This window comes from Somniosus microcephalus, chromosome 1, assembly GCF_052327205.1.
Source record: "Somniosus microcephalus isolate GS21.2 chromosome 1, FLI_Smic_1.0, whole genome shotgun sequence".
Lineage (NCBI taxonomy): Eukaryota > Metazoa > Chordata > Chondrichthyes > Squaliformes > Somniosidae > Somniosus > Somniosus microcephalus.
Window position 1 is genome coordinate 75,360,402 of NC_140987.1, and position 21,664 is coordinate 75,382,065.

General features: G+C 39.8%; 1 protein-coding gene across 4 annotated transcripts in view; it reads right to left on the reverse strand.

The window, feature by feature from the left end:
* Window positions 1-21,664, reverse strand: part of tnksa (tankyrase, TRF1-interacting ankyrin-related ADP-ribose polymerase a) — a 205,264-nt gene that overhangs the window by 75,343 nt on the left and 108,257 nt on the right. For 3 of the 4 annotated variants that reach the window (XR_015077716.1, XM_085983213.1, XM_085983203.1), the window contains 3 exons: window positions 12,462-12,556; window positions 1,596-1,662; window positions 914-1,100 (listed from right to left, as the gene is read on the reverse strand). Coding sequence is in view for 3 of the 4 variants with exons in the window: in XM_085983213.1 (XP_085839339.1) it covers window positions 914-1,100; window positions 1,596-1,662; window positions 12,462-12,556 (349 nt within the window). In the remaining variant the exon portion in view is untranslated. The remainder of the gene's footprint in view (window positions 1-913; window positions 1,101-1,595; window positions 1,663-12,461; window positions 12,557-21,664) is intronic. The other variant, XM_085983225.1, reaches the window with a different exon arrangement.

Consider the following 21,664-nt stretch of genomic DNA (forward strand, 5'->3'; position numbering starts at 1 on the left):
GCCCCTTGCTGTTTCTGCGCTCCACCCAAACTGATTCTACTTCTTGATTTTCAGAGCTAAGATCCTTTCTCTCTACTGTCTTTATCCCATCCTTTATTATGAGGGCTATCCCTCCTCCTTTTCCAATTTGCCTATCCCTGCTAAAAGTTATGTATCCTGGAATATTTAGTTCCCACTTTGCAACCACATCTCCGTCATGGCTATTAGATCAAGCCTGTTCATTTCTATCTGCGCTATTAATTCATCTATTTTGTTGCGAATGCTTCGCGCATTCAGACAATAAACATCATTTAGCAAAAGTTTTTTTTGAGGCTTATGGTGTGCAGCTTTGATTATAACATCTAAATCTGCTGTTACGTTTTCATTTCTTGCATGAATGAAATTTATCTTTGTAAATAGTTTAAATTATAACAGCATGATCGGAATATCAAATGTTGTGATTGTGAGCTCTGGAGTGGGGGGGGGGGTGTTAAGGTAGAAAAAAATTAAAACAATTAACTTAGCTGCTCAGTGAGGCAAGTTTTAAAATGCTTATGGAAACTCAAAGATCCCCTGAAAGCGGCTTTGCTCTCAGATTTATGACATCTTGCGCAACACGCCAATCTCAAATGTCAGGTGAGTAACTTGCTCACAATCCACTGCCGATGCTGCTTTGAGGCCAACATATGAATATACAGCTGGGACTGTGCTCTCAAATTTTTCATTCCTCCCTTGGTGGGATAATGCACTCGGTAATTATTTTTTCCTTCTTTCATCTCACCCCTTCCTAACCCACTGTACACAAAATCACAAATACACATACTTCATGATCTGCTTGTGCCCAAGTTCATTTACTTGAATTTTAAATGCTGTAACTAGTTTAATATGCAAGAATGCTCACTGCATAAGATCTCTGTGCAGTCCTGATACTTACAAGCAAGCCTCTCTTTTAACTCTGGAGTGGGAGCCATATCCATGGCACTCTTACCATGGCAGTTAACTAGAGTGGGGTCCGCACCATGGCTTAATAGAAGTGAACAGACTTCCACTCTGTTCTTAGATGCAGCTTCATGTAGTGGTGTGAATTGCCAGAGATCCATGGCATTTACACAGGCTCCATGCTGAAGGAAAAAGCACAAAATTCTAACAACATCCATAACCCTTCACTATTGTAATTAACACCCAACACTGTTCCTTTGTTTAGTATCTTCTCAGAACCCAAAACAATAAAATGATAGCGCTGCTTAATAAGTTCCCATAATTTACAAAATTCAGTAATGTGGCACTAGCGGCCTCCGATTCAGTTTACTCTAACTTTTGAAGTGTCCAACAATGTGAACTGTTGCGATCAGCTTTCCCAGTAAAACAAGGGCAAATTCAGCTGTATTTCTTTATATTCAAATAAATAAAAATTTTTAAGTAGAGAACAGAAAATACATCCACTTTTCTTTAGCAAGTAGATCCCAGAACTGTATACACAAGGGATGAAATGTGGATGCACCTATTCGATTACTTAATAAATTAAACAACAGCATAATATTAAGTTTTAAATATGGCAGTACACGTAATTTTATATTTATGATTTGAAGTCCAAAAATGAATGTGGCTGGACTTACCTTAAGCAGCAATTCAGTGACCTCATAATGGCCGTACGAGCAAGCATTATGAAGAGGTACAAGGCCACTAAGGAGGGAAAACAGAGGTCAGTGAAAGGATTTTATATATAAAAAAATATAAATTAATGTATATGAACTAAAATCCCATTTTTATTCTTGAAAAGAAATCTTACTGATTTGCTCATTTGCCCAAGGAAATTCAATTAGTACCTTCACTGAACCTCACATCCAATTTTTCTCCTTATCCATCCTCTACTAAGGCAGAAGTTCATGGGTGCTGGCAGCCCTCAGGCATCTCACTCAAGAGGTCACAGCTCATGTGAACCTGGACACTCAGGACTGGTAGGCTAGTCAACCATTTGGGTAGGGGGGGGCAGACCTAACAATGTGTGGCCAAATCTCATTACTTAACATTCCCCACACATCTATACACACTTCAAACAGGGCTGCTGCATAACAATCTAAAGCTGGGACCCTTTCTCTGGCCCAGGATGTTAAGGCAATCTGTACCATCCTCATTGCTACATTAAGATGTTTACAAGCAAATTAAAGAAAGTGGTAAGAGCTGCAAAAAGGGAATACGAGAGAAAAAGCTTGCGAAGGATATCAAGGACAACACTAAAGGTTTTTACAAATAAAGTAACAGAGGGTGGCTAAGAGTACTGTGCACCCCTAAAAGCAGATGCAGGTGATATTGTGATTGGAAATCAGGAAATGGCAGATTTACTACATAGCTACTTGGTATCAGTCTTCACAGTAGAGGATCAGGATAAAATACCAGAGGCACAAGGAAAACTACAATTAAATCGAGGGATGGAACTAACTAGATTCAATATAAGTAAAAACAGGGTGAAGAAGAAACTAATGAGATTAAAGGTTAGCAAATCTCCAGGACCTGATTAAAGAAGTAGGTGAGGAAATTGTTGCTGCGCTAGTCATGATCTTTCAAAACTCTCGATTCAGGAATTATCCCTTTGGATTGGAAAATTGTCAATATTACTCCACTATTTAAGAAGGGTAGGAGAGAGAAATTAGGAAATTATAGGCCTATTAGTCGAACGTCAGTTGTGGGGAAGTTACTAGAATCTGTTATTAGCGACAGAGTGATGGAGCATTTGGACAAATATGAGCTCATCAGAGAGCCAGCATGGATTTGTAAAGGATAAGTCATGTTACCAAATCTAGTTGAATTTTGAGGAGTTATCTAACGTGGTAGATAAGCGAGTGTCTATGGGTGTTATTTATATGGGCATCCAGAAAACATTCAACAAGGTTCCACGTAAGAGACTTAACAAAAAATGAGAGCGCATGGAATTGGAGGCAACCTATTGACTTGGATAGGGAACTGGTTAGGAAGTAGGACACAGAGTCGAGATAAGGGTTTATGTACTCAAATTGGCAGGATGTGACTAGTGGTGTCCGCCAGGAATCTGTACTGGGGCCTCAGCTTTTCACTATATTTATAAATGACTTGGATGAAAGAATAGAAAGCCGTATATCTAAGTTTGCTGACAACACCGTTAGGTGGCACAGTAAATAGTGTAGATAGGAGCAGAAAGTTACAAAGGGACATTGATAGATTAAGTGAGTGTGCAAAACTGTACCAGATGGAGTTCAATGTGGGAAAGTGCGAGGTCATCCAATTTGGATCTAAGAATGATAGATCAGGGTATTTTCTAAATGGCGAGAAGCTAGGAACTGTGGATGAGCTGAGAGTTGGGGTCCAAGTACAGAAATCATTAAAAGCTAGGGAACAGGTACAAAAAAAAATTAAAAATGCTAATAGAATATTGGCCTTAATCTCGAGAGGGGTGCAATATAAAGGAGTGGAAATTATGTTACAGCTGTATAGAGCTCTGGTTAGATCCCATCTGGAGTTCTGCATTCAGTTCTGGGCACCTCAGGAAGGATACATGGCCTTGCAGGGGGTGCAGCACAGATTTACCAGAATGATACCGGGGCTAAAAGGGTTAAATTATGAGGACAGGTTGCAAAGACTAAGATTATATCCCCTTGAATATAGAAGGTTAAGGGGTGATATAATTGAAGAGTTTAAGATGAGTAAAGGATTTGATAGGGTAGAGAGAGAGAAACTATTTCCTCTGATGGGAGGACACCAGAACAAGGGAACATAATTTTAAAATTTGAGTTAGGTCGTTCTGGGCTGTGTCAGAAAGCACTTCTTCACATAAAGGGTAGTGTAAATCTGGAACTGTCTCCCCAAAACACTGTCGAGGCTAGGTCAATTGCAAGTTTCAAAACTGAGATCGATACATTTTTGTTAGGCAAGGGTATTAAGGAGTACGGAACCAAGGCGAGTAGATGGAGTTAAGATACAGATCAACCATCATCTAATTCAGGGGTTCCCAAACCTTGGTATGCGTACCCCTGGGGGCACGTGAGACATCTCTAGGGGATACGTGGGAGAAATTGTCTAATGGTGGATTTTATTTATTTATTGCATTTTTATAATAGGCTACTCAGGCAAAGCTTTAAAATTCTGTGGGAATTTGTTAAATAAAGTAGTGAATTTATTTCAAAATGTACCAATGAGAACACAGATACAGAGATGATGACACAGAGCCCTCACCTCCAAATCACCATACACTACAGCATGGTTTCAGTTGCCCAGCAGCTGTCCAGTCTAATTGAGCTCAGAACTAGGTTGGCTTTTTATTTTGATTGTATACATCGCACTATAACTATATTTACCAGGACGTAACAGTGAAAAATGGACAGATGGCTAAAGATAGGTAGTGGTAAGAAAAACACAAAGTATCAGTGATGAGAAGCGAAGTAATGAAATTTGCCCTGTCAGTACTGGTGCACTTGCTGAAATCGCTGGTGAGACGACGACAACTAGTGACTCAAATGCAAATCTCAGTCTGCTCCTGTCTACTAATCACAAATGGACACAATGGTGACTATCAGTTTAAAAAATGTATGTAGAATTAAAAGCAAACAAGACAAATGTTTTTTTTAAAAAAGGTATTATAAATTGGGAAATTACATATATTACACAACCCAAGGCCACGAACAATTTCACTAAGACACATTTGAGGGGAATGTTGTTGAGGCATTTCATTAATATGGAAGGCAGTTGTTACACATCATTTCTCACCCCCGACACCTTGAACAGGTCAGGTTAAGTTTACTTTTCATAGTGATCAAGTACACTCACAATTTATGCATGGCTTCAAAGCTTACTCCACAAGGCACATTTTAATAGAACATATCTAAACAACTTAATAGAATAATAAGGCATTTAACTTATTGATCAAGTCCCCTGGAATGATGCTCAAATTACTAATATTTACTGCTTCCCCGCCAACTCCACCCCAATACAAGTTAAATCCCGACATGACAATATTAAAAAGATTTTTTTCCCTTCTCAATATTGAATCTTTAACCTGTATTCTTAATTACTCAAAATAGTATGTGAAGGGTTAAAAACTTGTAGTCACAAGTGATTTCTTAAAGGAAAAATACTGAACTCAAAGACCAGACAGGCTGCAGTCGGCTTCACAAGGTGAAAATTGTTGGAGAAAACACAATAGTGAAGCTAATGTGCTAATTGGGTTAAATGCCCCAGATTTCACATGGCATGGAAAATATCAACAGCTTGCAAATGTCCAACAGTGCTTCACAGAGATGTAATCAAAAAAATGGATGCTGAAATCTTTGTCAGAGGTGGGTTTTAAGTAGGATCTTACAGCGAGAGACGGAGGTGGAAAAGCAGAGGGTTTAGGGAGGGAATCCCAGCGTGGAGCTTAGACGGCTGAAGGCATGGCCAATGGTAGGGCATGGCTCGAGGACGTGTTACAACATGTATTTATATAGTGCCTTTAACGTAGTAAAATGTCCCAAGGCGCTTCACAGAAGCATCAATTAACAAAATTTGGCACCAAGCCACAGAAGGAGATATTAGGGCTGATGAAAGAGATAGGTTTTAAGGAGCGTCTTAAAGTAGGAACAAGAGGTAGGGGGCGGAGAGGTTTAGGGAGGGGATTCCAGAGCTTAGGGCTTTGGCAGCTGAAGGCACGGCCACCAATGGTGAAGTGATTAAAATTAGGGAATGCTGAAGAGGGCAGAATTAGAGGAGCGCAGATATATCAGAGGGTTGTGGGCAATGTTCCCATTAAGCTATGCGGCCGCGTGGAGCTCCCGCGCAGCCGGCATACTGGCTTTTAAATAGGAAAAAACTGCGCATGCATGGCAATTTGAATGGGCCACGCAGCCCATTAAAAGGGCCACGCACCCATAAAAAATGTGAACATTGATTGTGGGGCTGGAGGACATTACAAAGGTAAGAAAGGGCTAGATTGCAAATGGGTTTAAATACGAGGATGCAAATTTTAAATTTCAAAATCGAGGAAATAGGAGCAAATGTAGATCAGTGAGGACAGGGGTGAACGGGGTTTGATGCAAGATAGGATATGGCCAATGGAGTTTTGGATGAGTTGGAAGTTTACAAAGGGTGGAGGATGGGTGGCTGGCCAGGAGTGCATTGGATTAGTCGAGTCTGGCATGAATGTTATGTTCAGCAGTAGATGGGCTGAAGTAGGGGTGGAGGTTGGTGATGTTGTGGAGGTGGAAATAGGGGGTCTTTGTGATGGAGAGGATTAGGGGCCAGAAGCTTAGCTCAGGGTCAAAGACGACATCTGGTTCATCGTGAAAGAGTGACCAGGGAGCGTGGATGGAATTAGTGACAAGGGGAAGGAGCAGGTGCCGAAGCTGATGGCTTCGGTCTTACCAATGTTTAGCTGGAGGAAGCTGTGGCACATCCAAGACTGGATATCAAAAAAACAATCTTACTGCACTAATCTAACCTTAGCACAAAAAAGACAGACTTGCATTTATACAGCGCCTTTTAGGACGTTGCAAAGTGCTTTACAGCCAATGAAGCACTTTTGAAGTATAGTCACTGTTATAATGTAGGAAACGGGGCAGTCAACTTGCGCACAGCAATGTGATAATGACCAAATAAATATTGGCCAGGACACCAGGGATAACTCCCCCACTCTTTGAAATAGTGCCATGGGATCTTTTACATCCACCATTTACCCACCTTTGTTCCATATCCTTTCATAGATGAATAGATTTTTGTTGGGTAAGGCTAAGTCTTGAAAAGTTGAACATTTCAATTATCCCAGCATCCACTGATGGGAGAGTCTGTGACTGTCACCATTTTGAATTTGTGCATTTTTTAAACAAAGACTTTTGCAGAACATAGAATCCACGAAAATGTTAACCAGGAGACAAATATGTCCTGCATTCTCCAATAAGTCCCACATTTAAATTGTAAATGAGCTGCTTCAAAGAGGTCCTTTAGCTCTGCATTTGATAATTGGTTTTCCTGAATAAACCATATACCCATCAATCCACTTGACTGGAAACATGGTAAAAGACTTGCATTTATATAGTGTCGTTCATGACTTCAGAACGCCTCAAGGTGCTTTACAGCTAATGAAATGCTTTTTAAGGGTAGTCATTGTTGTAATGTAGGAAACATGGCAGCCAATTTGTGCACATCAAGGTCCCTCAAACAGCAATGAGTAAATGACCAGATAATCTATTTTAGTGATATTGGGGGATAAATATTGACCAGGACACCGGGGAAACTCTCCTGCACTTTGAATAGTATCATGGGATCTTTTACGTCCACCCAAGGGGTTTAAAATCTCATCCGAAAGACTGTACCCGACAGTGCAGCACTCAGTACTGCACTAGAATATCAGCCTAGGTTGTGTGCTCCAGTTTCCATAGTGGGACTTGAACCCACGACCTTCTGACTCCGAGGCTACCACTGAACCAAGGCTGAAAACTAGGCATTTTAAGTTTATCTAGGCTTATATTTTATTGAAGACTTAAAATTTTTATTTCTTTTGTGGCTGAGACTGTTTCACCTTAAAGTTTCTTACTAAATCACCTGAAACTAATGAAAAAAATTGTAAAACTTAAAAATTTAAATCATACAAATTGAATACAAGTCATACAATGACTTCAACAAATTGAAGCACCTGTGAATCGAGTACCACTCAGTGGTTTAAATAAATCACTGCCTGAAATGCAGCCCCCATTTATCAGCCTTAGAAAATAAAAATGAAGTCACAAAATTAGCTAAAGCAAGAGAACACACACAGCTGTCAGAGTACTTCATTTCAGTGCTTTACATTTACACACTCCCTGAAAAAAAAAGTTCTTACATATAACAGGACATTGACTAATTATTCTTATTTCAGTGGTGAACATAAAGCAAGAAGAGTTCTTTACTGTTTTAAGAGTAGAATGAAAGCCCCTACACCTGTGGGATAATGCATTGAGACAGTCATTTGATACCAGAAGTGGCACGAGCAGACTAATCTATTTCCTTATGGCCCACTCTAGACCATAGATATTGTATGAATGACAAATAACAGGTCTGTTCAGTCTGCTGAAGTCGTTTGTGAAGCCAATTAATGCTTTGATAGACTGTCCTTACCTTATATATTTCAAATAAGTTAGTTGGTGCTCTACAAAATTAGTCTAATTTTTTGTGTTTCATATTCTATTAGAGGGATGTTTAAGCTTTTTGTCTGTGTGCCACATTGGGTGTGTACTAAATTCAAATCCATTTTCCCATTAATCTGATTTAGGCTTAGCACTCAAGTGCATTTTCTTTTGTAGAAATAAAAGTACCCTAACTGGTTTCAAAGTAGTACTTCAATTTTGCACCAGATAGAAAATCTGTTACAGTATCCTTTACTGTTCGATATTTTATATGCAGGTTAAACTTCAAAAATATCGCAATTTCTCTCTCAATGCAGCAGGTCAGACAGACATCAATGTTTGCCTACAGCAAAGTGTTAACTTTTGGACAGCAGGAACAGCACGGATTTTCTCATTTTCAGTAGAGCAAGAGAGATTGGTAGGACAATTATGCCAAGTATTTCATTGCCTCACCCCCAGAAAACTGCACAAGAAAGGTTGCCTCAGTCAGGAAGAATGAAAGACTTGCATTTATATAGCGCCTTTCATGACCACCGGACACCTCAAAGCGCTTTACAGCCAATGAATAACTTTTTTTTTGAAGTGGAGTCACTGTTGTAATGTGGGTAATATGGGAGGCGAAACATGGTGTGGCGAATCGTCTTATATTTCAAAGTGAATTTTAAAATAAGTTGCAACAGAGGAATGTGACCCATATGTATGTTGGCTTTGTGGAAAGATGGTAGAGGTAAGGTCATCTGTGACAAGTGTGTTTATACGCTCGGCTGCACTGCAGTATCTTTATATTTAACATACTGCTGCTACAGTCTGCAGAAAAATGTGGGCAAGTAAAATGTATTCTCAAAAAAACCGTTGAGCTTGAGAGAAAAAATCTTCTACAGGACAAAAATTAATCCAAAGTCATGTGTTATCAATGTACTTGACCTTATATTAATAGTTACCATCCCCAGCAGTTCTAAGCTGTGTTTTAATGACCAAACATTCCCACTAAAGTGCTCCTCCATGGCATAGGGTCAATAAGATCAGAGAGTTGAATGCGTGAATCAAAGATTGGTGTGGGAGAAATGGGTTTCCATTCATGGGGCATTGGCACCAGTACTGGGGAAAGAGGGAGCTGTTCCGTTGGGACGGGCTTCACTTGAACCATGCTGGGACCAGTGTCCTGGCGAACCGAATAACTAGAGCAGTAGATAGGGCTTTAAACTAAATAGTGGGGGGGAGGGTTCAAGTGAAGGGGAATTTAGAAAGTCAAAGAGAAAGGACAAGGCAATAGTGCAGGGTAGCGATAGGGGTAATGATAACCAGAGTGTGACAGGAGGAGACAGAGCGTACGAACATAAGCGTGCACCAGCAAATAGAGTCAGAGTAGGGAAAAATGGTAAAAAGACAAAATTAAAGGCTCTTTATCTGAATACACGCAGCATTCGTAACAAGACAGATGAGTTGACATCACAAATAGAAATAAATGGGTATAATCGGATAGCCATTACAGAGATGTAGTTTCAAGGTGACCATGGCTGGGAACTGAATATTCAAGGGTATTTGACATTTCAGAAGGATAGGCACAAAGGAAAAGGAGGTGGGTAGCTCTGTTAATAAAGGATGAGATCAGTGCAGTGGTGAGAAATGATATTGGCTCAGAAGATCAAGATGTAGAATCAGTTTGGGTGGAGATAAGAAATAGTAAGGGAAAGAAGTCACTGGTGGGAGTTGTCTATAGGCCCCCTAACAGTAGCTACACTGTAGGACAGAGTATAAATCAAGAAATAATAGGGGCTTGTAAGAAAGGTACTGCAATAATCATGGGCGATTTTAATTTTCATATAGACTGGACAAATCAAATTGACATGTGTAGCCTTGAGGACGAGTTCATAGATTGTATTCGGGATTGTTTCTTAGAACAATACATTGTGGAACCAACCAGTTCTGGTAATGTGTCATGAGACAGGATTAATTAATGATCTCATAGTAAAGGATCGTCTAGGGAAGAGTGATCATAGCATGATAAAATTTCAAATTCAGTTTGAGGGTGAGAAACTTGGGTCTGAAACTAGTGTCCTAAACTTAAATAAAGGCAACTACAAAGGTATGAAGACAGAGTTGGCTAATGTGGACTGGGAAAATAGATTAAAGGGTAAGACGGTAGATAAGCAGTGGCAGACATTTAAGGAGATATTTCATAACTCTCAGCAAAGGTTTATTCCAGTGAGAAAGAAAGGCTCTACGAGAAGGATGAACCATCTGTGGCTAACTAAGGAAGTTAAGGGGGGGGGGGTGTCAAATTGAAAGAAAAGGCATACAATGTTGTGAAAACTAGTGGTAGGCCAGAGGATTGGGAAATTTTTAGAAACCAGCAAAGGGTGACTAAAAAAGAGGAGATAGATTATGAAAGTAAAATAGCAAAAAATATTAAAAAGACAGCAAGAGCTTCTACAGGTATATAAAAAGGAAGATAGCAGCTAAAGTAAACATTGGTCCCTTAGAGGATGAGACTGGGCAATTAATAATGGGAAACAGGGAAATGGCAGAACTATGAACAAATATTTTGTATCGGTCTTCACGGCAGAAGACACTAAAAGCATCCCAATAATAACTGATCATCAAGGGGCTTTCGGGAGGGAGGAACTTAAAACAATGACTATCACTAGAGAAAAAGTACTAGGCAAACTAATGGGACTAAAGGCTGACAAGTCCCCTGGACCTGATGGCCTACATCCTAGGGTCTTAAAATAAGTGGCTACAGAGATAGTGGATGCATTGGTTGTAATCTACCAAAATTCCCCGGATTCTGGAGAGGTCCCTGCGGATTGGAAAACCGCAAATGTAACACCCCTATTCAAGAAAGGAGGGAGGCAGAAAGCAGGAAACTATAGGCCAGTTAGCCTAACTTCTGTCATTGGGGAAATGCTGGAATCCATTATTAAGGAAGTAATAGCAGGACATTTAGAAAATCATCATAAAACCATGTTGACTCTGCTTGATTGTATGAAAGGGAAATTGTGTTTGACAAATTTCTTAGAGTTCTTTGAGGATGTAACGAGCAGGGTCGATAAAGGGGAACCAGTAGATGTAGTGTATTTGGATTTCTAGAAGGCATTCGGTAAGGTGCCACATAAAAGGCTACTGCACAAGTTAAGAGCTCACGGAGTTGAGGGTAATATATTGGCATGGCTAGAGGATTGGCTAACTAACAGAAAACAAAGAGTCGGGATAAATGGGTCATTTTCAGGTTGGCAAACTGTACTATTTACAATTAATGACTTGGATGAAGGGACTGTGTGTACTGCAGCCAAATTTGCTGATGATACAAAGATAGGTGGGAATGCAAGTTGTGAGGAGGACACCGAGTCTGCAAAGGGATATAGATAGGTTAAGTGAGTGGGCAAAAATTTGGCAGATGGAGTATAATGTGGGAAAATGTGAGGTTATCCACTTTGGTAGGAAAAATAAAAAAGCAAATTATTATTTAACTGGAGAGAGACTACAAAATGCTGCGGTACAGAGGGATCTGGGGGTCCTCGTACATGAAACACAAAGTTAGCATGCAGGTACAGCAAGTAATTAGGAAGGCAAATGGAATGTTGGCTTTTATTGCAAGGGGGATGGAGTACAAAAGTAGGGATGTCTTGCTCCAACTGTACAGGACGCTGGTGAGACCACGCCTGGAGTACTGCGTGCAGTTTTGGTCTCCTTATTTGAGGAGGGATATACTTGCATTGGAGACAGTTCAGAGAAGGTTCACGAGGTTAATTCCCGAGATGAAGGGGTTGTCTTATGAAGAAAGGTTGAGCAGGTTGGGCCTATACTCATTGGAGTTTAGAAGAATGAGAGGTGATCTTATTGAAACATATAAGATTCTGAGGGGGCTTGACAGGGTAGATGCAGGGAGGATGTTTCCCCTCGTGGGGGAATCTAGAACTAGGGGGCATAGTTTCAGGATAAGAGGTCGCCCATTTAAAACGGGGATGAGGAGGAATTTCTTCTCTCAGAGGGTCGTGAATCTTTGGAATTCTCTACCCCAGACAGCTGTGGAGGTGGAGTCATTGAATATATTCAAAGCGGAGATAGACATATATTTGAGCTACAGGGGAGTCAAGGGTTATGGGGAGCGGACGGGAAAATGGAGTTGAGGCCAAGATCAGATCAGCCATGATCTTATTGAATGGCGGGGCAAGCTCGAGGGGCCGAATGGCCTACTCCTATTTCTTCTGTTCTGATGTCGCCCTGCATTTCAGCAACTAGCAAAAATACTAAGATTCTGCTGGGTTATCATCTATGAAGTTATTAGCCGATGGCCTTTGATAGCTCTGAAATTAATTCAGTGCTAAGGAGATGTATAACTTTAACACGCCATGTTACATTCAGCCCTTAACTCACCCTTTGTCTTTGGCATGTACATCAGCTCCGTGCTGGAGAAGGAGTTGAACAATCCGGACACGATTGTAACCGGCTGCCAGGTGAAGAGGGGTAGACTGGAAGCAATAACCAACAATTTTGAAAATAATTAGCATAAACAAAACTTATTTTTGACCAAAAGCAACACTATTAATCTAAATAGGCTAAAATAATCTTTACTTCTAGAAATAGTTCCCAATAGGCATTAATAGTTTGCATTCACAAAACCATTGCGTATAATCCTGTGGGCCAAGCAGTCTTCAATCTTCAATAGGTTCAGTTCAGAAGTTCCCTTCCAATGCAGCTTTATAGTTAACAAGCATCGATATTTACAACACTACAAAAATGGGAAATCCTATGTTGACAGTCATAAAAAAATCCATAGGGAGCGCGCTTCGGCACCTGGCCAGTTATCTGGTGGAGCAGATCGCCTGCCCAATGTTGAATTTGCCCGATTCGCATTCTATTGAAAATCAGGCAGATTCTACAATGGTTGGGCAATCCGCTGCAGCAGATTAACGCCAGGCGCTGAAGACAAAAATCTAACCTATAGATTAACATGTGCATGACATGTTGTTAATAGTGTTTATGGTTAGAGTATTAGGATTGAAAATTAGAAAAAGTGACTTTGAAAAAAGATAGCCTGAGGTGTTAAGTGATTTTGATATCCAAACTTGCCTGTTGAGTAACTACTTTTATATTTATACTATCTGCAGTTGGTTCCACAGAAGTGAAAGAAATCATGAAATTGATATTTTCTGCCTTGTAATTAAGATAGCAGCAATAGCCATAATTACATTCTCTAAAGAGCATTATATTCCACAATGTTTTATTCCCAGGAGTCATGTTTTAATCAGAAATGTTTTATTCCATTAACACAAAGTCCTTTTTCAAACCAAACATGGCCATGTACACCTGGAAACATTGAGCTGAAATCGATACTGGTCACCTAGACCAAGATCAGTACAATAATAGTCACACTGCTAGTTTAGCTAGGTTTATGGATCGGCAACTACAAAGTAGCAACTTTTGCTGTTACTTAATCTGCAAATTCAACCTTTGAGAAAGAGACAAACATACCGTGGAAAGAAACTGTTGACAATAACTCTCATCTGATAGATCTGTACCAAAGTGGTCAGCACTTGTACAGGCTAGATTTAAAATGGCAAAGTAAATTGATCAACCTTCCATAGATTGAAATACTCTAACCTTAAAGTCTATCTTTGATGAGAATGGTAATGCAACTCAAACACTTCAACATACGTCGAGGGAGAGAAATGAACCCACTACAAAATAAGGGGAAAATATTGTCACAGCCTTGATCTAGTAGATTTTGTTTTAGAAAAAAGGGGTTTGGTATCTTGCAGATCCTAAACTTAAGGTTTCTGCAGAACCACCATAATCTCCTTTCTTGCTTTAACTAAGAATCAACAATACGTTTAGAAAAAAAAATCAATCTACTGGTGATTTAATCTGCTGACGAATGTCAAGCTTGCATTTTCAGTTCAAAAAAGAATTTTGTAAACTTCTGTTTCTCAATAAAGATGGGAGTTCATTCAAAAATGATCCAAAAATTAGATGGAGCAGTGATCTGGTTATGAAGAGTGCTGAAAACCGAGGCTAGCATTTTTGCATTTCAATGGAGACAGTCAATAGGTATCCACTGCACAGTGCATCTGCAACCGTGCAGCATGGACTACCACTTACATCAACTGACAGGCTTGGCCTCAAGTGTCTGTACTGGTTGGCTCATGGGATTAGAGACAAAGCTTTTGTCAATATAAAGGTTAAATGCCTCTCTGATAAATCTCATACTCTGGCAGAATTTAAAAAAAACTGCATTTATTTAATTTCTAGTATTAAATGTTTTTGGTATACAACTTTTCCAGAGGAAATCGAGAACTCCAGTGTACATTAATTATTGATCTTCCTGAGAAAATGAAAAGCTCAGCAGATTAAATGAAATTACAACACAGAATATCTTTAAAATACAATTTAGATAGCTGAGTTGTTTTATTCTAGTAAGAATTCTTTTGCAATAAGATTTCAAATGTCATGCATCATTGTTTCTCTATTGCTGCCACCCACCATCACTTTCATTTACCCACAAGGCAGCAACAGGCTGAGTTGTAGACAATTTACTGGTGACTTCTGCAGGGTCCAGCTGCAACCCAGTCGGGAACTGGTAGAGCTTGCCCAGTGCAGAGTACAAGAATCTATACCACAACAGACCTTTATCAAAAGAAAATTGAACCAAATTCAAATGGACCTTTAAGATCAGTATCTGCATAAATCAATGAAAGGGAAAAATTTGGATCCAATAACATAAGCTGGGAATTTTGGACATCAATTTTCCAGATAATGCAAGATAAGTGAGCAACCATCACAAAAATCCCCTCATTAATACCTAATAAGGCAAGAACAAATTATTTTTGTCTGGAGTAGTGCTACACATTGGCAATTTATTAAATTGCTAAAGCAACAGAATGCTCATATTGCACAATATATCTAAATTGTATAATATACCCATAGTAAATAACAAACAAATCCATCTAGCACCATGCTAAAATTGCTTTTGCAGGACACTGAAATCTAAAACTAAAAGCAATTTGAAACGTGCCAAATACATACAAACATGTAAATGTCTGAACTGAAAAATCTGGAAGTGTGTTTGGGGACTCTCCAATATTTAATGGATCCAGACTGGTGCAAGAATTGGTTTACTGCCTTATGAATTTAGATCACGTTGCTGATAACAGGAAGTGAACAAGATTTACTAACGTGCAAATAAGAAAGCCAAAGCTTCACATCAAAGAAGTGTTCAGAAACCTTTCTAAAAAAAGAATTTTGTTCCCAAGTGGCTTTCCATTACTTTTACACAAATTTCCAGTACATCATCTTTTTAAAAAAATGTACAGTTCAACAAGAAATCACTGGTCACATTTGGTTAAAATTCTATAAATGTTGAAGCAGCAATACAAGGTTTATGGATCCATATAATGTTTCTAGAAATATCACTCTTCAACGGTAATCTGAAAGCTCAGGAAATCTCATGAATTTGGAGAAAAATCAATGAAGCTTTAAATTACTGTGGATAAATGACCAAAGAACAGACTAGTTGGATATGTGTTTGAAGGCACTGACACTTTTATTTGTTGATTTGTAATAGGATTGTTTATATGGTTTAATTGATTCAAGAAAGACACCCATTTTGAATAGGGTCTTTGAATACAACCATTTGTCATACACCAACAGAATTAGGCCAAGATTGTCAACAAAAGAATTAGGGCAATGTCCATTTAACACCATGTCAGAAAATTGTTCAATAATTCTGCTTTCCTACGTTCTACTTAGCCGTCACCCCCACAAACAAATTATATTATCTTCTCAGAAGAAACAGGCAGAGGATAAAAATTCAACTACATAAGAGAACTCCTAAAACAGTGACAGAGCCCCCTCTGTATGTGGAAGATACTTCCATCTGAAGAGTAAGTGCTGTAGAAGGTAGGTAACAGTACTACCCTTCCAGAAGAGATGACCTTTTTGATATGTAACAGGGCCTACATTTAATACAGAACAACCAAACTGAAAACCAGGGATGGTCAAAGTACCAGCTTTGAAGATACCAAGCTTGATCTTTAAGATCAGCTCAAGTAGGCTGTAAATGATTTTTGACACGACTCAATGACTTCTTCTTAGTAACTCAGTTGTCTCTCTAGAAACAGGAGGCTCAAGACTGCATGTCTCATAAAGCTGCTTTAATAGAGAGACTTGGAGATATGCAACAAACCAAAAAAACTGCATTTTGCTTCTCAAGTGTGAGGCACAAGGTAAAAATCACAAGTAATCTTAAAGATATTCAGAGAAATTCAGAAACTATTTGTAGAAGAAACTTTGAGAGAATTGGCTTAGTGCTCTCTGCCTTCCAGCTCCTCATCCTTTCAGAGAGGATTGCAACCGTAATATAAATATCTTTCACTGTCAGCTGAAAATGCAATTGGTAACGATCAGGTTCCAGACGAGGAGTCAACTCAATGTTTGCACTCAGAATATGTTTGCTCCTGACCTCAATCTTTGTGTCTTGTTTATGCTCCGGAGATATATACAGTGACATCAACTGCCCAATAACCCAAGTACTTGGAAAATTGGAGCTTTTTTCATCAGAATAATAACGTAGTTTATGCAACATGATAAAAATGTTAAAATTATGAAAGACTAGGACACAGTAGCTAGAAGCAGATTGTTTCCAGTAGTTTTGGGGTGTAGAATAAAGAACCATCGATACAAGATTAAATATAAGAGATTTAGCACAGAGAGTAAAAGAAACTTCTTTAGAGTTGTGAGGCTGTGAAATTCATTTCCAGGGTTAGTGGTTGAGTCAAAAACAATGTCAACATTCAAGATTAAATTGGATTGGTGGATGAAGAAAAAGGGGATAAAGGGATATGGTAACAGGGCGAATAAATGCGATTACGACTATGGCTTGCATGGAGGTCAAAAACTGACAGACTGGTTGAGCCAAATGCCCTGTTTCAGTGTTGTAACTTCTATGTATTTCTATTTAAGGATGGTATTCATTCAGCAGTGGTTCACCTCGGTCTTGGCTAACCAAAACAGTGCGCCACCAATCCATGGGTAGTAGACATCTGGCAAAACTGAAATTTGAATGCCACAGATTTCAATTTATAATCAAACCTTATCTCCTTTCCCCCTCCCCCTGCCCCAGATCCCGGTAAAAGGACTACTTTTGGATTTTCCGTACTCAGTTGAAGTTGGCTGCAGTCCAAAGTTCAGGATTGGCTATATCTGATTAATTGGCAATAAGGCACGCAGCACTAATTTAGACAACTGTAATTCACCTAAAAGATCCACATAGGCACTTCTGTTGCAGGGTCAATGTTTCCCAAAGCAGTTCTATGGCTATAATATGATACAAGGACAGATTTCCTACAATCTGGCTAGACCTTGAGCAGACTTTCATTCCTTAACAACTATCCATGAGCATTTGAGATTGACTTTTATTCCATGTTTGGTTTATAAACACCCATTTCTTTTCATTACTGTATCTCTGAATCTTTCTTTAACTACCAACTACTAGATAATACTGTCACATTCATGTCATTGGGGGCATTAACATTTTTATTGTTTGTACAAGGTCATAAGAGCTGAGCACTTTTGTAAAAGTTCAACTGCTGCAGTAATTTCTTACAAACCTTCAGAACCCGTTTCCACACCCAGTTGAGCAGTCCGATAATGGCGTCAACGGGGTCACGATTGGAACATTGCAAATATCCTTTATTGCAAGCTATTTATATGCATCCTCTTAAATGAACAGGGCCATCTTAGGAAAAGCTATATGGGCACATTAAAGATTTTTACCTTCTGAAAAGATGATCTCCCTTGTAGGGAGATATGCATTCTCCATACACCCATCGAAATAAAACCTAACTTGGTAGCACGCGTATAAAAATTAGGCAAGCAGAGAATGCAACCATTTAATGAAATAGCACAATGGTGCAAGTCCTGGAGATTTTTTTCAGACATGATGTACAAGATCATGTGCAACACTACCATGAAATTTTTATGTCCGTACTACGTGTATGGTTTCCCCAAAACCATTCAAGCTAGGCTTTACTCCCATGGCGTGTGGGAGATACTTAATTTTTTTAAATGGTGTTGCACAACTTAGAGAAACGCCCCTTTGGTTTGGAAAGGCTACTCTACCTTTAGGTAAAACAAATAGCAAAAACATAGTTCATTACAAATTATTTGGAAACGGTCTTGAATGAATCCTAGCTCCCTCAAGAGATACAAAGATGAGTTCAGTAAAGAAATGAAACTTAACTCTCCTGTGCATTGAAACAGCCGAGAAAATAGTTGAACTTTCTTGCCAAAGGTGACCACTGCATTGTCTTCATTCTTGCAATGTTTATCCTACATATACTTTCAGACAGACCCATGGAGGAAATCACTAAAAAGGTGTTTATTAAAAGTTTCCTACTCTGAACCTGTAGGTCTTTCCCCAATCCTACAGTTCAATAAATGCCCACAGATAGTCCTCAGGTCTTTTCCAAGACAGCTTGGAACAATAAGTTGAAATTAAATAACTAAGTCTAAACACTCCAAGTTTGTGTTTAAAGCAGTTGGGAAGAAGAGTAGGAACTGTATTCAGAGTGAGGAAAACCGTATCAGAAAGATGGGTTCTCTCACTTTGTTCCCTTCTTGGCCTATACCACAGAAGTGCCAACAACGCAAGACAATTTGATGCTTACCCTACCCAAGGATCAATGAGTCTGTTTTTTGAAAGAAAAGCCCAGAAAACAGCTTTTAGTGAAAGAGTGAAGATTATTCCATATGATCACCTTAGAACAACTCGCATTTAGAATGCCTTTAACAAAGAAAAACATCCCAAGGCACTTCACAAAGGCGTAATCAGAGAAAAATGGATGCTGAGCCAGAGAAGGAGATATAAGAGGGGTGACCAAAGGCCTGGTCAAAGAAGTGGGTTTTAAAGAGGGTATTAAAGGAGGAGGACAGTGGAGAGGTTGGTTAGGTTTATGGAGAGCAGCTGAAGGCATGGCTGTCAATGGTGGGGCAAAACGAGGGAGAATGCACAAGAGCTCAAAGTTGGAGGAATGGAGAGTTCTGGGATGGGGGTAGGTGGTAGGACTGGAGGAGGTTACATAGATGGGGAGGGGGAAAGCCAGAAGGGACTTAATCACAAGTATGAGAATTTTTAATTTACAGCATTGGGGGGACCAGGAGCCAATGTAGGTTGACACAGACAGGAGTAATGAGTGGCCGGGACTTAGCGTAGGGTAGGGCGAGTTTTGGATGAGTTGAAGTTTACGGAGCATGGAGGATGGGAGGCCGGCCAGAAAATCATTGGAACAGTCAAGTCTGGAGGTAATAAACAGGTGGATGAAAAGCAGCAGACAGGCTGAGGCAGGGTGGAGATGGCGATGTTATGGAGGTGGAAATAGCAGACTTTGCTACAGAGTTTGGGGTGGAATATTCCAGTCATATTCATGTCACTGGGGGCAATAACATTTTTATTACTGTACAAGACCATAAGAGCTAAGCCCTTTTGTAAAAGTACAACTACTGCAGTAATTTCCGACAAACCTTCAGAATAGGTTTCCACACCCATTTGAGCAGACTAATAACGGTGTGTCAACAGGGACACTATTGAAACATTGCAAATGGGAACTCAATAAAGATATTTATCTGCACCCTCTGAAATAGACGGGACCATCTTACAGAAAGCTATATGGGCACATTGAAGAGCTTTACCTTCTGAAAAGATGATCTCCCTTGTAGGGGGATCTTTGTCCTTCAAATAATATGCATCCTCCATACATCCATAAGAGTAAAATCTAGCTTGGTAGCATGCAAGTATAAATAGGAAAGCAGAGATTAATTAAATGGCACAAGGATGCAATCGGAGACAGTGGTCAGGGAGGTGAATGGAATCGATGGCAAGAGTATGGATTTTGCAGCAGGAGCCAAAGACAATTGCTTTGGATCATTACAATGTTTACCTGGAAGAAATTGCAGCCCATCCAGGACTGATGTCGGTCAAGCAATCTGACAGCAAGCACAGAAGCATTGGAGAGATTGAGAGGTGGTGGAAAGGTAGAGCTGTGTGTCATCAGAATACATGTGGAAGCTGACTCCATGTCGTCAGATGATGTCGCCAAGGGGCTGTATGTAGATAAGAAAGAGGAGAGGGGCAAGGATAGATCACTGGTCTACCCCAAAGGTAACGGTGTGGTGGCAGGAAGAGAAACCATTGCAGCAGATGTTCTGTTTACGATCAGATAGATAAGAGTGGAGCCAAGCGAGCGCAGTCCCACTGAACTGGAGAACAGAGGTGAGGTGTTGGAGGAGGCCAGTGTGATCGACCATGTCAAAGGCTGCAGAGAAGTCGACGAGAGAAAATACAACACAGTCACAATCAGAGGACAAAATTTTAGACTATGATTTGGACCCTTTCAGTGCCATGGGAGGGACGGAATCCTGATTGGAGAGATTGCAGGAAAGATGGGTATGGATTTAGGTGACAATACGTTAAAGGACTTCAAAGGGAAAGGGAGATTGGGCGGTAGTTTGCAAGGACAGAGGGGTCAAGGGTGGGTTTTTTTGAAGATGGAAGTTTTGAAACTCAGTGAACAGCACCAGAGGAGAGGGAATCATTTACAATGTCAGTTGGCATGGGGGCCAGGAAGTGAACTTGGGTGGTCAGCGGTTTAGTGGGAATAGGATCAAGGGAGCAAGAGGTGTCTCAGACAAGATGAGATTCTAGATTTTCAGTTGTCTAAAAATGGAATCTAGATTAACAGATGAAGTGGTATAGCTACAGTGAGTGAATATCCGTTTCATTTGGTGCCCATCAGCCTAATATTCATCACTAAGCTCTAAGACGACATCTAATGCATTTGTTGTTGATGAAGTTATCTTCTTTCATTGGTAAATGAAATGAAATTGCCCAGACTTGCACAATTTTTTTAAATCTTATTTGTACAGCGTGCCAAGCTGAAACATAATTTCACTAATCTTGAGAGGGGTGCAATGGCAAAAAGATCTCTAAAGATGGAATTGCAGGACAACTTCAGACTAGAAACTCCCAAATGTGTCCATTGACTCAGTAAATTTGCTAGTGAGCAGTTGAGCCATACAGGGTTGGAGAGTGGAAATCAGACTGGGATCCTGCTCCTGATCTAGCAGTGGACTTCAGATGTTGACAGGATCCAGCTCATCTGGGATGGCTCCCATTCAAATCGTATGCCTACACTCAGTGTCAAAGGTTCACACAGATAATGGCCACTGGGGAAAGATACCAGAGGCCAATGGTGCCCCTGAAACTATACACCAATGGTGACTGTGGAACAATACACACTTTCAAGAGAGGAGGCAAAGGGAGGGAAATCACTGGTCAGATTAAAGAGAAAACAAACTTCAATACTTATATGATGGATTTATGAAACTAAAACAGGACTTATAACTGTTGAGCTGAAGGAATTTAAGACTAAAAGAGCATGTGATGTATTTATGGAGAATAAGATTGAGATTCTCCATCAGTGTTAATCATTAGACAAAAAGCATTCAGAGAGATTTAGGTGTTCTTGTACAGGAAACACAAAGTTAGCATGCAGGTACAGCAAGCAATAACTAAGGCAAATGGC